Source organism: Anser brachyrhynchus, assembly GCF_964034855.1.
Source record: "Anser brachyrhynchus genome assembly, chromosome: 1".
Classification (NCBI taxonomy): Eukaryota; Metazoa; Chordata; class Aves; order Anseriformes; family Anatidae; genus Anser; species Anser brachyrhynchus.
In genome coordinates, this window is record NC_137694.1 from 131,843,075 (window position 1) to 131,859,154 (window position 16,080).

The following is a 16,080-nucleotide window of genomic DNA, read 5'->3' on the forward strand; positions in this document are numbered from 1 at the left end:
CAGAGAGGTCTCAGAATATATTTTAACTCCCTTTTTATTCTTCTGAGCCTTGGACCCTCACCTTATTTCATAATTCTGCCAGCTTTTCTTTTAACATCTCCCTAATGTTCCTTGCTTTACTGTCAGAAGGCATATGCAGGAGTTCAAGAAAAAGAGCAGTTTGGTTGACTAACATTACTGACCAGACATTGATTTATTGTCGCTAGGGAATTATGCACCAAATGATGTATGGAACACAGATGAACAATGGGATTTAGACAAATGAGATGGCTCAGGCATAGGGACAAATGACAACAGAAAAGGTCAGGAGCTGATACAGATGGCAATCTGCAACAGGTCAGAGACAAAACCACATATATTCACCACACCTAGCACTAATATTTTTCTTTTTGTTTTTAAACATTTCAGCTGTTGGGTACTCCCATTTTTGACCTCCTAGTTCCACTCATTTCCATACAATCTATGCAGAATATTACTCTGAAATTAATTCCTCCCTCCTGACCCATCAGCTGTTCTGTTGTACATTTAGCTCAGTCTCCTGTACCCTCTCTTTACAAATCTTGTCTCCCTCTGAGAACCTGCTATGTTGTCTCCCACATCCTGAATAACAAAAAAGGATCTGCAAGACCTCCTTTAGGCCCCCTCTACTCTGCCCTTGCGAGGCCTTACCTGGAGTACTACATGCAGGTTTCGGCTCTCAGCACAAGAAAGATATAGACATGTTAGAAGGAGTCCAGAGGAGGGCCACAAAATGGTCAGAGTGCTGAGAACCTCTCCTATGAGGAAAGGCTGAGAGAGCTGGGGCTGTTCAGCCTGGAGAAGAGAAGGCTCCAGGGAAACCTCATTGCGGCCTTTCAGTACCTAAAGGGGTCTTATAAAAAAGATGGAGAGGGACTCTTTACTTGGGTAGATAATGACAGGACAAGGGAGAATGTTCTTAAACTAAAATAGGATAGATTTAGATTAGACTTTAGGAAGAAATTCTTCACACAGAGGGTGGTGAGGCACAGGAACAGGTTGCCCAGAGAAGCTGTGGATGCCCCATCCCTGGAGGTGTTCAAGGCCAGGTTGGATGGGGCCTTGGCCAACCTGATCTAGTGGGTAATGCCACTGCCTATGGCAAGGGTATTGGAACTAAGTGGTCCTTAAGGTCCCTTCCAACCCAAGCCATTCTATAATCCTATGATTAAGGCACTTCTTGGATGTCTTTAATCAGCAATTTTTCAGTCATCGAGGAACTCTGTATATAAAATGGCTTGAAAAATGGAAGAGGAAATGAGAACTCTTCACCAGCCTAGAAAATAAGCACCTTATAAACTGGCTGGCTTACTTTTTTTTTAATGCCAAATCACCTGTAGTAAGGAAATGATAAGCACTTCAATGCAGGATGCTCACTGCATCACTGAGAGGACCATCACATGGTTTAACAGGCCCAAAGCTCTGCTGACATAAAGTTCATTGCAGGGTCAGAGTACAATCTTTTTACAGTTTCTATGACCAATATCCATGTTAAGTAGGAGTCTATTACAAAGTTGCCCATATGAGACTATATTCACACTGAGGAGCTTACTGGCCTATATGGAATCTGTCCCTAACTGTTTATAATTTTGATAAGTCTACAAAGTTTTTCTTATACAGGAAATATATATATATGTGTGTGTGTGTGTGTGTGTGTGCTTAGAAACTGTTTTTAACAGATTGTTCAGGCTTTACCCCACGCAAAACCCACCTCAGAAGTGTGAAAAAATAAAAAATAAAGTAAAATAAAATAAAATTTTCAGGGATAAGGAGCCAAAGAATGCAAAATTATTCTCAGTATTATGGAGCCAAATGTCTGTAAAATTCTCCCAGATTATTATTTTTAGGATGGCTCCTATAACCAGACTGACCAAAGGTTTTTAATACCACAGACTTCTCCATCTGATAGGACATCACAGTCTGCAAAGGACAATTGCTGCAGTCTGAAGTTCTTATGTGGAATGGCCACGTGCATTTTGGTTTGTGCATGAATTTATGCATAGGCAACAGGCTATATTCACATCCCGACAGAAAGCAGTTTTCACATCCTATGTTGGTTTGATCTAATTCATGTAATTTGCATGCATCTCTTCAACAGAGTGAGATATTGCTTTAAATTTCAGTGTGAGAGGTTATAGCAGCATTCCTGTCTTAGTATTATTTTTTTTTTTTTTTTATTATTTAGGACTTATTCTTTATTAAACACACTAAACAGCACAAGAAGGAGCAGTCCTGATAAAACGGTTTTGTAACGTAAGATGAAGACATGAAGACAACACACATTGGGAATGTAGTCATTAGAGACAGCCTAATGTAACACATATTGATCCGGTAAATTTTAATCTTAGGTTTTCCCTAACTATGCCGGTTTAAGGAAAGCATTTGGCTTCTTCTCACCTGTATTTCCTTAAGTACAAAAACAAAGGAGAAAACATAAGCATGTTCCCGGGACAGAATAACTTTATCAATTGAATATCAGTCACTATTCTTCAAGAGAAACTGCCCACAACTCAGCTAGTCTCAGATGTGCCCAGTTTCTTCCATGCATTCCTGACCTTTGGAGAGACAGAAACACAAAGGTAGGTGTATTAGCTTTCAGAGAAGAGCATCATAACACTCCTGTGCTTCCCTGGACAGGACACTGTTTGCTGTAGCCAACAAAATCTTAGTCCTGGGACAGGTAGAAGCGGCTGTAATTCTGATGCATTGGTAGTCCCTCTGAGTCCCTCCTCAGTAAGGTTTAGGTACTTCATTCAGTATCCACAATTCAGATCATTACTCTGCAACATATAAAATCTTTGAAAGAGCAAGCAAGAATTTCAGTCTTTCTTTCTAAAACACAGCCAGCTTTGCAGCTAATAACAAGACAGTGGGAAATTCCATGCAGAAGGAGTCATTTCTAGGATCTTCTATGCATACCTCAGATCGAAGGGATGCAAACTCGCACCTCCTAAGCTCCAAGTCTATGGGTTTCTTGGGAACTGGGGAGGGAAATCTCTCACTGTCATCTTATATTGATAGTGGATAGGATTAATCCCAAAGTGCAGCAATGGTCACTTTTTAAAATAGTTAATAGGTGAAGATGGTGTTCTGAAGTCACCTTATTGTGCAGCAAAGCGCTTAGGATACAATATTTGGAGAAAGAGAGAAACTGAACTCATGAAAATTTGTATCTTAGCTGTCAGAGTAATTATTGGGAAGAGTGAGAGAAGTGCTGGTTTCTGATTCCTGTCCTTACAACTTTTTCTGTAACAGGTATGTCAACTGACCACAGCATGAGATGGTTACAACAGTCACATCTGTGCACTATATCAAAATGGTCAAGACTCTTAGACAACCAGCTACAAGGTTAAAAAGCCATGTTCCCCTTGCATTTTCTCCCTGGACCAAGTAACTGAATACTTGGTGATCTCTCATGCTTTCTAGAATTGTAACCTTTATATTTCTGTACGCTTTCATTTTAACCATGGATTTTGTCTAAATGAGATCGGCAGATAGCTATTTATGCCATTATGACATTGAATACTCTTCATTTGAAAGCTGTGTTAGACCCTGTACCACCTTGTCTGCATCATTTAGAGGACTCTTCTCTGCAGACCATTAAAATCATTTATTTCTGTGAAAGACTGTGAAATGCATATTTGGAAGCTGAAGTACCAAACATACACTTTCTGATGACTTAATCAGAGATTTATATTCATACTGGGGGGTGGGGAGGATTAAAATAATGAATCTGCCTAATAAAACTGCACATTTCTGCTTTATGTGCACATATTCCTAGTTACTGTATCACTGTATGGAATAGATTTTGCAGTTTACAAATGTTGTAGTAAATCAACTGTACATGTTTTATATATTCTATATATAAATGGAATGTTTTTTAAGACAGCCAAAACATAACAAGACACTTAATTACTGACCCCAGGGCATTGGCTTCAACTACATAAGATATTTAAATCTAAACCCGACACTGGAAATAATGAAAATAACACAATTAAATTAGAACATGGTGAGAACAATAGTGTCTCCTGTTCAGATATCAAAAGACTTTGGATCTGCTTTAACATTTGTTTATCATAAATCCCCTTGGCAGTTTATGCAGCAGCAGACCAATATTCCATGACTACTGCCAAAGCCATTGATATCTCTTAATTAAACCACTGGTACTGAATAAAAGCAACACACCAACACAACATGAATGACCATGGCTAACCTTCTAAATATAAGAGAAACCCAGGGACAGATCCTTAGCCTGGAGGTCAAGCAACATTGTGTTTACACTGCTGCAAGCTCACAGCCTTTCAAACTTGCTTTGGAGGGAAGGAAGCTATTTGGAGGAAGCTCAGAAAGAGATTCAGGGAATAAGCAAACACATAAGCAGTGTAGGTAGTCAGGGAGTCTACCTGAGCTTGCTGTCTGGCCCCACTTGTCTAGTAGGCTTGACATAACCTAACTAGCTATGAAATTCCCATAGCCTGCTGATGTTCTGGGAAAGAACATGAAACTAAAAGAGATGGGGAGAAGGACGACTTCCATAGCCCTCTTTCCAAGGATTTATAAAAGAAGCACAATTGAAAGGTTCCTCACATAATTGCAGTGGAAAGCTTTCTGCATGAAAACATGCATGTCTAGAGCAGTGACAGAACATCCGTTTCTTAGCTACTTTTCTACAGTTGAAGAAATAAAACAAAACGAACAAACAGAAACAATCAACCAATCAACCAACCAAAACAAAAACAAAAACAACTCCCCCACACACACACAAAAAAAAAAACTAAAAAATAAAAAATAAAAAACCATGATATTCTGTGGGCAGGATATCCTCATATAGCATCTCATATAGCATCTACCTTTACAGTGAAAGGCCTGTTTCAAAGATCAAAGTAAATCATAAGCATACCTCCCTAATAATGGATATGCACACATCTCAGGAAACCTGTGTTTAAGGAGTGTAACAGCGTGGCTGCTTCCAAAAACTGGCCAGGCGTCTTCCCTCCGCCTACAATAAACCTTCTGCATATGCCCTATCATGTTCATCAGTAGGGTGCACTTCCCTCCTATGTGATGTCTTGCCTAATTCTGATCTGAGCTTCTACTGGATGTGGCCTTTTGAGCCTCAACTCTGTGGAAAGTAGCCCAATGTAGAATACTCACTGCATCTGATGCTATGGGCAGTGGTTGTTACCAACTAAAGTCTGGCATTGGGATTGTTAACCACTGGAGAACAAACCATGCCAGCTCCATGTCTATGTCATGTATATTTTTCAGCCTTTTAATATATTTATAGGTTATTTTTCCAACAGGTATTTATTGTGAAGCATATGTTTAGATTAGGGTAAATTTCATCAGACAGTGCCTCTTCTTAGCATGTACATAGAAGCTGCTTTTATGTATTACTCCTGATATCATTCATTTCACCCTTAAACGTCATTCAGTGGTTTCTATTCATGCCTTTTCAAATATTTTATTGTTGGTCAACTTAGGGGCCAAACAAGCAACAGGCTTGAATGCATGGGAAAAACTGACCCTTGGTGCCAAGGAGTTATAGTATTAAAGTGCATAAGCCATTTCCTGTAACAGTTGTCAGGCTAATTTTCAGTAAATGACTTAGTCCGTGTGTTTATTATTCAGATGTAAACCCACTGACTCGGCACGAGAATGGCATTACACCACTGTAATCACAGACTAATCTTTTTACAGCTACAGTCACTACATGCCCAAACTACATCCCTCCAACAAGACTTCTGAGTTCAAAAGCAGCAGCTTTTGAGCAAGTTGGTTCACACTGCATTGCACCATCCAGTGATGAGGATAATGTTGATGGGCACACTTGCTACATATCTCCATCTAACTCCATGAAAATCAGAATATTCTTCAGAAAAAAAAAAAAAAAAAAAAGACGATGGGAAAGAATGCACTGAAAACATAGAATTAAATTCAATAAAAATAGAATTACTCTCATCGTCATTATTAACATTTACTGGAGATCTTGGGGACAAATTCCCCATCTCTCTCCAGTGCATGACAGTCATCTACTTCTTAAAGTATTAGGCATAAAGGACTTAGTAATGCCTATGGGTAATTAGTTTTCTCTATCTGATCAGTTCTAGCTTACTTTAGATTTTAAGTGATTTTAGAAGATGAAGGTATTACAACACAGAAATAATTTATTATCTTCTGGAGGTTGATACTTGCCAAGAAATCTTAAATTCAAGCTGACTTTCCATCAGCCTTGCATCTCATGTTGTGATTAAGCTGTAGGTTGATCCTGTGTACCACGGCATTGCATATAGTATTCTTCAGGAAGCCTGAGGTGAATATACAGGGACCTATGATACCACTTTTCCATCTCTAGTTTCTACCAGCACAAAACTACGTTCTTGGCTAGTGTTATAACACAAGTGCCCTGCACTACTTCTGGCTTTGTTGAGGAAAACAAAAAGAGCAATGGAGAAAGTACAAGACTTCACTCTGATTTTTGTTGTTGTTGTTGCTTTTTATCATTAAAAGTATATATCACTGATATTAATCACACAAAAAGAACATCATGCAGGTTCACTTTTTATTATTTTATGTAAGCCACACTTAATTGATGTTATAATTGAAAAAGAAACCAAATCAAGTCATAGGACCCCAAGTGTATGTTTGCTGTCAACAGAAGGACTCTCAGGAACTTCAATTAGTATTAGCTTGTAGTCTTCATATTTACATTTAAAAGTATTCCCTTCTGTATCCTTACAGAAATTATTAGGCTATTCAAATTCAATAAGAGATAAGTGTGAGATGGAAAAGCATGCATTAAGTATCTGACAAAGTGATTAAAGAAAGGCAATTTTGAGAGCGTCATTCTGGCACTTCTCTCTGGCTGATCATTGGGGCGACAGTTTCTCTAAGTCCCTGGTTGCTCTGTATCTGACCACAGGCTGTGTCAACAAGAACCAGAAATCATTCTTTGTGTTCTCCAATGGTTGTATAAGACAGAAAGACAGGAAAAGAAAGGATCTTTCACTATACAGCACTGCTAGGAAGAAAAAAAAAAAAAAAAAGAGCTAGGCAGTAGTATGTGTTCTTGATGTCTAAACGTTTATATATTCATCTGTTGTTCTCCCAGTGTCTTCCTGAATGTTCTAATTCACAAGAGCCGGTTAGGCAAAAGCAGTAACTAGTGATGAAATGCTTTATCTGGATACACCTTGTTCCATAAAGCAACATTTTTCTCTCTTTTTAGAATGTGTTGCCTTTATTTCACAAAATAATCAAATAGGTTCTGTTTTTTCTGTTTTCCAGTAATTCAGACTAGTCATAAAAACACATTTAATTATTCTATAATCAGTGGTATAAGATAAATGGGTTCTACTCGGTTGCCTTTCCAAGAATATCAGACTTTTCTGACATTTTAAAATGCCTGGTGGACTAGGAGAAAGATATATAACTGGTCTAAAGCAGAAAAAGTCAGATAAAGACATGAGTAGTGAACACATTATCTTCATGCACAATGTCTTTTGTGAGTCACAGGAAATGGATATTAACCCCAGACTATACACAAAGTCAGATATTTTATCCCTAGTTTAAGCTATTCTTCCCACAGATATATTTTATGCTTAAAACTTCTTGCCTTAAAATACAAACAATGTTATAGATTGGGTAATCTTTTAATATGTCATACATCAATAGAGTTATGTGACTTAAAATATCAGTATTGTACAACAGAGCATATCACCAAAAAAAAAAAAAAAACTCACAGAGACTAATAAATGTTAGAAATGGAAACAATTTGTATTAAGGTCACAATAAAGGTTCAGTACAAAAAAAAATCTTTATAATACTTAACTCTAATCAAGATAAATTTATTATTATCTCTTTGCGGCTGTGCTCTTATCCTTTATAAGGAAAAAATGTTATATAGAACATTAAGTACTTTTTATTCTTTGAAAAAAATAACAAGACCTGGGCAACTATAACATAGGTGTGCATCATAATGACTAATAAAAATAGTTATCAGCCGAAAAGGTTTTCACTTGTGCTATGAAGTTCAAACCCAGATGACTTAACTCTCTAGTTCATAAGAAAACCTTGTATACCCCTCACGACTGAGAGCTCAGAGATGTGAAGTTATGAAAAAATGCAGATCTGTTTGTCAGTTCAAACTGCTGCAAAGTACCTCACCACACTAGAAAGTGACGTCATAAAAGTATACATATATGAAATGCCAGAATCTTTGTTATTAAACACTCATAGGTGTCATCAGGCAGCAGCTTCACCTTGGGAACATGAACTATGGGACTTGGAGGGGAGAAGCATTTGTCAAACAGATCAGCATGTACCTTACATTGTGCACACCGTACCTGCTCTACCCACTTGAGCATCAAGGGAACAAAGCTGTGGATCTGTCTTCTCCTGCCTTTTTCACAAAATGCTTTTAGATATGTGTTGGGGGAAATAAAGAGCTGTATTTTTATTGTCCTATGTACATGACTGCCAGTCTCACTGATTTTACCTGAGCTACAAGAGATGAAGCAGAAGTCTTCTTTTACTGTCCATCCCACAAAAAGGGTAGGAAGAAGTTCTTAACAATCTCAACTCAGGCATTTTCTGCCTTTATCTGCATTCTCTGAAATGTCTCTGATATTCATGCAAACATATTACATGAATGCAAAAACCTAATTCAATATTACTACAAGCCAATGTGGACTCCAATTCAGGAACTCAATAAACATTTTGAAAACTATTCTGAAATTAATACTTAAAACTTGTCTGACTAGAGTTTTATTAATTTAAAACCTTTGGATCTGAAAGTCAAACTACATTCCTCCTCACTGGTAAGCAGTCAAAAAAGACATTTCATTACAAGTCTTGTAATTTGCACATGTGAAAGAGAGAGAAAATGATCTTTGATCTAAATTTAATTAAACACATTTCTCATTGACATGTGAGCTCCTTTTTTCCTAACGGTTCATTCACTGGCTAAGAAATGATTGCTCCACTCGTTATCAATGTTCACAGCATCGCTAACAAAGATCAGTATAGAAAAACATGCATTTTGGCCAACAAAGCCAATAGATACAAGTGCAAATGTACTTTGGCACCAGATTTATTGAGGAAGGAATAGTTTTATTAATTTTCAAAGTAGAACTACATTCCAAGCTTTGAATTGGCTTAGAGGAGCCTGTTTGGGTGGTATTAGAGAGCTCTCCAAAAATGCTAAATATTTACAATGAAAACTTGTCTCCAGACTCTCTTCATTTGAAGCCAAAAGACATTCTGTGTTCACTTCCACCAGGATTTAAAGGTCTAGAGCAAAGAAAACATGCTCTGATAGCAATGATTGCAAATCAGGCCTCCAGTCCACAGCCTTCTGGAATAGTGGTGGTGATTCTCCTCAACTCAGTCAAAATTTTGGAAGAAAAGGGGAAAGTGGAAATTCCCCAAACAAAATATATTTTTGCAAGTTTGTAGGGACCCTGAAAAATTGATTCTTATCAACCTTACCCAGATAAATGTTGTGTGCATACCCTGAGTCCTACCTCCCTATTTTGGGGAAGAAGATTTTACTTTCTTCAAGTTGATCACAAGCATAGACCTTTTTTTCAGAAAGAAGGAAAAGAAGCCTGCTATAAAGAAGATCACAATTCATCATGGAAATGTTGAAGATCGGCTCTTCATGGCTTAAAAATTTCAGGCACAAATCATCTCAATTGTTTTCAGAGGGGAACCTGAAATCTTTTTTACTATGTGGAATTAGTAAGATCTTCAGAAACAACCTCTGGCAGCTAAGTATTATTGTCATGTACAGGTAAATTTGAAAAGAGGGTTTTCACGCTCTGTATCCTTATCACCCACACTGCTCCCCCAGTATTCCCTTGAAATGACTGATCTCCATGACAATATCACATTAGAAAACTGAAGTTATTGAAGAGAGAATAAAAACCTAGAGGTAACACCCTTAAAACTACATTTTGGCCAAAAGGTAAACAATTAATTTATCAGCAGTCTTAAAAAACTTACCTTTAAAATTTGGTCTGATTCTAGCATCATACCCCGATGTCCTTCCCATCAATTTGTCCAAAAAATCTGAAGGAGACAGGGTCTGTGAGGGGGATTTTCCAGATCTTGAATCATGTTCTTTACAGAAAGTCGTCCTAAATAAATTATTAGCCACCATTAGCTACTATTTAGCTAGTGTTTCATTCAAGTCATGAAGAAATTTGAGGACTAAATAAAATTGTCTCAATCTAGTGAATGTAATGATTAATATTTTTATAGAGCAATATAATCTATTTTTTCATCAGAAAACTTTATTCTATAAATAAAAATGAGCTTCAGATAGTATGCATGGACACAGCTTGCTCTTCACAAAAAAAAAAAACTCAGCTTCAGGAAGAAATTTATCAGAGTTTTAAGACTTTAGAAGATTAAATTTACTATTTATCTTAATGTATAGGACAATCACACAGGAACTTTGATATCTATTTCATATCATTGTTTTAATTATATGTATGCAGTTAAAATGCATGTATGTTAACACTGATTTAAGGTGGTCATAAAACTCCAAACAATAGCTGGCAACACTCACCAAGCAACACTGAAAAATATGTTTGTTTGTTTTTTTATTGGAAAGGATATAGATTTTTTTTTTTAATTGTTCTTTACAAATGCCACCCAAAGAAGACTGAAATCATGCTAATGAATGTCTGGATTCTACCCCAAGAGGGCAAAAAGGTTTCAGAGTCAGTCACATCTGATATTAACAAGGTTTTTCTTTAGTTTAGTTTAGTTTAGTTTTGTTATTTTTTTTAACAATGAACATCAAATTATAAAAATGATCAGTATTATCACCAGTTGGTATTTATATGCAAGCTCTTAGAACATATCTCTGTTTTCAGGTTTTAAGAGCAAACTTCTGGTACCATATCATGCATGTGAAACTTTCTGTACATATCATATTACATATTGCAAGCACATCGGGTATTTCAAAGCAAGAGAATTCATGAGTTTCCCCAGGTCATTCACAAGGGAAAAGAAACTATAATGAAATAGTAATATTTGGTGTGCAGGGGCACAGATTTTATCATAAATAGCATTATCTTGATTCCCAAATAACCAATGTCATAGTATTTATGTTTCAATATAGTCTTTCAGCTATACAAAAAGTAATTCTATCTCTGTCTTCTTAACCATTCTCTATTTAAATATTCACCCAAAGGGAACCACTCAGTTTCATGAGTGTTTCTTGTTCTTTTTTGTGCATCTACATGTAAGTATAAACAAAACAGATATACAAGTGAGCATCTGAAATTAGAAGCAAATATTTAATCTTTTACCTCTTTATAAAAAAAAAATCAAAACTGTTAAAAAGCAATGATAGCAAATTCTTGAGGTGTGATTCCCTGCTTTTTTCAGGTTCCATATAGAGGGTAGTTGCTTCTTTTTGCTTTTGTCAGTGACATAGTACTGTTACAACATATTTAATTTTTAATACAAAATAGATTATATTTCCATCTTAAATCACAGAAATGTTCAGGTAAGATAAGAAAAACTGGAAGATTAATCCAGTGCACTTATCTGGGATGATCCTATATAAATTACTTCTGTTTTCATTCCGAATCCACTAGTTATAAGTTGTGTTGTGATCTCGTGTGTGCAAACTCATTAATATAAGCATTATTTCACTCTGTCACTGTATATATACATCATTATGCATATAAATACACTTTATATGTGTACATGTAGATACACAGTTGTGTGTACTATAATAATGAATCTCATCTGAAATGGTGTTTTGGCTAATAAAACTGACCTGTTTGCCTTGTACCGCAAAAAGTCAATAGCTAAAGCAAAAGCTTATAAAACATTTAAAAAGAAAAAAAAAAAAAAAAGCAAGAGTCATATGTACTGATAATTTAAGTGGGCATAGTACTGGTCTAATCCAGGGTTTTCCCAAAATCCGAGGGCTGGCTCTCTAATTTCAAATAACCATGTCCCTGACAAAACTGATTCAGTCATTTCCAGAGCATGAAGAGGAGGGAACCGAAGCAACTTCCTGCATAACCTCTGATGGGAGCAGAGATTAAATTCAGAAGAAAAACTGAAGGAACTGCTTTTAGCTATACTGATAATCAGTGACAATGTATGTCTCTGAATAAGAGAAATGAAAAATAGATCACCCAAACTTGATTTTTTGGTGTGTTTGTTACCAAGCAACGAGTCTCTGAGTGTAAAAGGGATAGCCTATATAGAATGAACATGAAATACTCTCAGTACAGCAAAACAAACTAGGTTAATGTGACGTAGTTTCTTTATAGTTATGATTTCCATAACCTCTGAAAAATATCATCACATAGAACCATATCACCTACCTGAAGTGGTTTGTCTCTAAGAAAAATGCAAACAAGGTTGTCAAAATTTTCACTAGCTGCCGGTTCATTCCTCCTGCTTTCTGTGATGATTTTGGAAAATATCCCAGAAACGATTCCAGAGAGATGCAGGGAAAAAGTACGCTGGTGCTGCCTAGATTCCCCAATTCAGCAATAGTTTATTTTTCTTGGCAGTCGGGAAGAGAAGGTCTGGATCTCTACAAACTGGGGGTAAAAAAGAAGTGCCAGTCCTTGGAATCATGGTCAGGTCAAGCCTAGGCTCATCTCCAGCAGCCAACACAAAGGAGACAAAGCATCAGACCTGGTCGCTCCCTCGCCTTGGTTTTAGTGCGAGGGAGAAAGAAAAAAAAAAAAAAAAAAGAGAGAAAGGAAGAAAAAAAAAAAAAAAGGAAAAGGAGAGCAAAGAGGAAACCCCACTACCCACAGAGCATCACGCAAAGGGGAGCAGCGCTGCGAGCAGTCTGTTGCCGGTGTGTTTTATTCCCCCTTTTGCTTGGAAAAGTAGTATTTAGGAACGGTGGCGGGGGCTAGTGGCTCGGTCTGCTTCTCCCCTCTGTCGGCAGGGAGGGTGGGACGGGTGGAAGGAGGGATGGAGGGACGGAGGGGCGGCTGGACGGAGGGGGGAGCAGGGCGGGGGGCTGCGGGGCACCCCGGCGCCTGTGCCGGAATGAGGCGCCGGGAATTCAGCACGCGGACAGCTCCGCGCCCGCCGCCGCGCATGCGCCCGGCGGCCTTGCGGGGGGGGGAGCGGGGGGATGAGGGGTGAGCGCTCGCGTGCGCGCGCCCGGCGGGGGGGGTGAGGGTCCGCCATGTCGCAGCACCGCGCCCCGCGGCTGAGGGTGGGCGGGGGGCAGAGCGGCCCCGGTGGGGTCCGGGAGGGTCTGTGCGGGTGTGAAGGGGGACTGGCCACTGGGGAGGCCGTGGAGGAGCATGAGATGCTGCCTTCCCTCGGCTGCCCGCACGGTTATCCCTGCCTCCATCCCTCGCACCGCCCTTACCGACTGCTCCTGTGTCCTGTGCAACGCCCTGACGGGGAGCTGCATGCCTCCACGTCAGCTCGGGTGGTTCCTGCAGGAGAACCCTAAACTTGCCGTGAATCGGAGTCAAATGTGCTTAAACAAACTGAAAACCAGTTCATGAAAAATAATTATAAGTGGTGTTTTCCCCCTACCGTGCATGCCCAAAATAATTTACTCTTCTTTTTCCAGTTTGAGGTCCAGCTGTTTTCTCCCACCAGAAAACCTGTCCGCTTGAACATTGTTTTGTTTACACAAAATTCACACACGCGCACACGTTTCTCATATCTCCAGGCAAAAAAAAAAAACACTTCATGACAGATATTTTACCATGCTTGGAGTCATAGTCAAAAATGTCTTCTGAACAGTAGTTGCTGTGTTCACACGTTAGCAAGAGATCAAAGCCACTTACCGTTCATTAAATTAACCTCAGTTATTGCATTTTGTTTGTTTAATGCTGTAGGACATCTGGAAAAAATATATACCTTACTAGCTATTCGTAGGTCCAAATGGTAGATAATATAACATCTTATGCCATAAACAAATAAATAAATAAATAGATAAATAGAAAAAGCAGTCCAAACATGCAAATCTACGTTAAGTCCTTATTGCCTTGCCTGCCAAGTCTGTGTCAGTAGCATAATGGAAGGTCCAACAGAAGAAAGACCACAAAGTTTGCATTTATTATAACTATCAGCATTTAGAGGTAGATACTGAGTTGATGCTGAATCACTGCACTACGACGTCCTCTAACCTCGTCAGAAGATAGTTCTTCATGCTAACGTGGTATTAAAGAAGAGTTATGTCTCTTACTGCAGTGTCTCATTCTGAGGAATGAAGCTCACAAAGCTACATCTGGAAACAATAAAATAGTTTTTAGTCAACAAAGACATTCTTTTCAAATTTTCTTCCTATCCCTGTCTAGGTAGGAACCCAATAATGGTGCTATACATTGTTACCTTTGGTTAAGATAAATCGAGAAATTGGAAAGCAACAATCTTTACCGGCTGCAGGCAAAACTATGTCTCTTTAACCGACACTGCCACCTGCTTAAAAGTGTGGGGAATCTCAGGAATGCATGCAGAGTTCCCATTGCATCACTGAATACAGCGGGTGTCTTTCAGATGGTGCTGTTCACAGGGATCTTGTGATATGACATGCTTTTAAAGACCTATAAATGTTCATTACCTTTTTTGTTGGAAAAAGTAGCTAAACATTTTTAAAGTTTTTTAACTGGAGAAAACCTACTTGAAAGTCTGCTTTCCAAGATTTAGCTGCTAGCAACCATTTTCTACTCTTCACAGTTATTTGAAATGCTAAATAACTATATCCCTAAGCTAAATACATATATATATATATATGTGTGTGTGTGTATATATATATATATATTTTGCAGGAAGTGCTTCAAAATAACCTGCCCTTAATTAGGGTGGGGGTTCTGAAAACATGATGAGAGATGTAGTAATAAGAATCTGGGGTACCTGCTCCATCATTCCTGACATCTCCCAGTGCTAAGAGGCTTCAGTGACATGTTAATCAACATGGTAGTTGCATGGAAGTACCAAACAAAAATTAATAAATGCTTGAAAACGGGGATTTACTAAATTAAGGAACAGCCTGTTCAGCCTGGAGAAGAGGAGGCTCGGAGGGATCTCATCAATGCCTATAAAAACAAAAGGGAGGGTGCAGTGAAGACGGAGCCAGGCTCTTCTCAGTGGTGCCCAGTGCCAGGACAAGAGGCACTGGGCACAAACTGGAGCACAGGAGGCTCCCTCTGAGCACCAGGCAGCACTTCTGTGCTGTGCAGGTGATGCGCTGGCACAGGCTGCCCAGAGAGCTGTGGGGTCTCCTCCTTGGAGATCTCCAAAAGCCACCTGGGTCTGGCCCTGGGCAGCCTGCTCTGGGTGTCCCTGCTTGGGCAGGGCTTGGAGCAGGTGAGTCCAGAGGGCCCTGCCAGCCTCAGCTCTGTCCTGTTTCTGTGAACTGCAACTTTCACTTGAATAGCTCTCCTCAAAACTCTGAGGGATCAAAGCAGCTATTTTCTCTAACCAGAGGGTTCCAGGTCACGCTCCCATCTGTATACTGGGAGGAGGATTTTACTGCATCCTTTACTCATTTTCCACAAATTGGAAAAAAAAAAAAAAAGTTGTTTTGACAGTTGAAAGTCTCTAAAATCTCTTAAGTTTCTACGTTGCCATTCATCCGCAATTAAATAGTGTCTATAAAATGCACAGCCAATTGTGAGGAATAAGCTACAGCTCTACAGGTCGGGGGAAATAACTGCCTAGATGTCCGCAGCACTTTCCCATGTCCCCTTCCTGCTCAAGAGCCGGAGCCATCAAAATGCAGCAGTTTCTATACGAGCTGTGTATGTCCTGTTCTACAGATGTGATTCTTTCCAGTGCCACTCATCTGTTATCTCTCACAACACATTTTTGACAGCAGAAGTGTAGCAAATGAATGGGAGTCAAGGACTCCCATGCAGTATGGGGGAGCCGGGGAGGGTGTGTGTGGTAAAATGGCACGGGAACGTGAAGAAAGATGACAAGAAAGTGCTGTTCTTCCAGTGAAGAGGCTAAATAATGGATCCTTGCAGTTCCCCAGGAATATACCAAAGATTAATAAGGGTACTAAATATGATATATTATGTTGAGTACAAGCTAATTCAGTCT

At 38.9% G+C, this 16,080-nt stretch overlaps 1 protein-coding gene across 3 annotated transcripts in view; it reads right to left on the reverse strand.

Annotated features, from left to right (window-relative positions):
* The window catches only part of GLRA2 (glycine receptor alpha 2), a 130,696-nt gene extending 117,558 nt beyond the window's left edge, over positions 1–13,138 (reverse strand). The window contains exons 1-2 of one of the 3 annotated variants that reach the window (XM_080554324.1): positions 12,375–13,138; positions 10,024–10,157 (exon numbers count right to left, since the gene is read on the reverse strand). In XM_080554324.1, the coding sequence (XP_080410450.1) occupies positions 10,024–10,157; positions 12,375–12,442 (202 nt within the window). In that variant the 5' untranslated portion in view covers positions 12,443–13,138. Of the gene's footprint in view, positions 1–10,023; positions 10,158–12,374 lie in introns of those variants that run through there. The other 2 variants (XM_080554323.1, XM_080554325.1) reach the window with 2 other exon arrangements.
* Between the last annotated feature and the right edge of the window lie 2,942 nt (positions 13,139–16,080).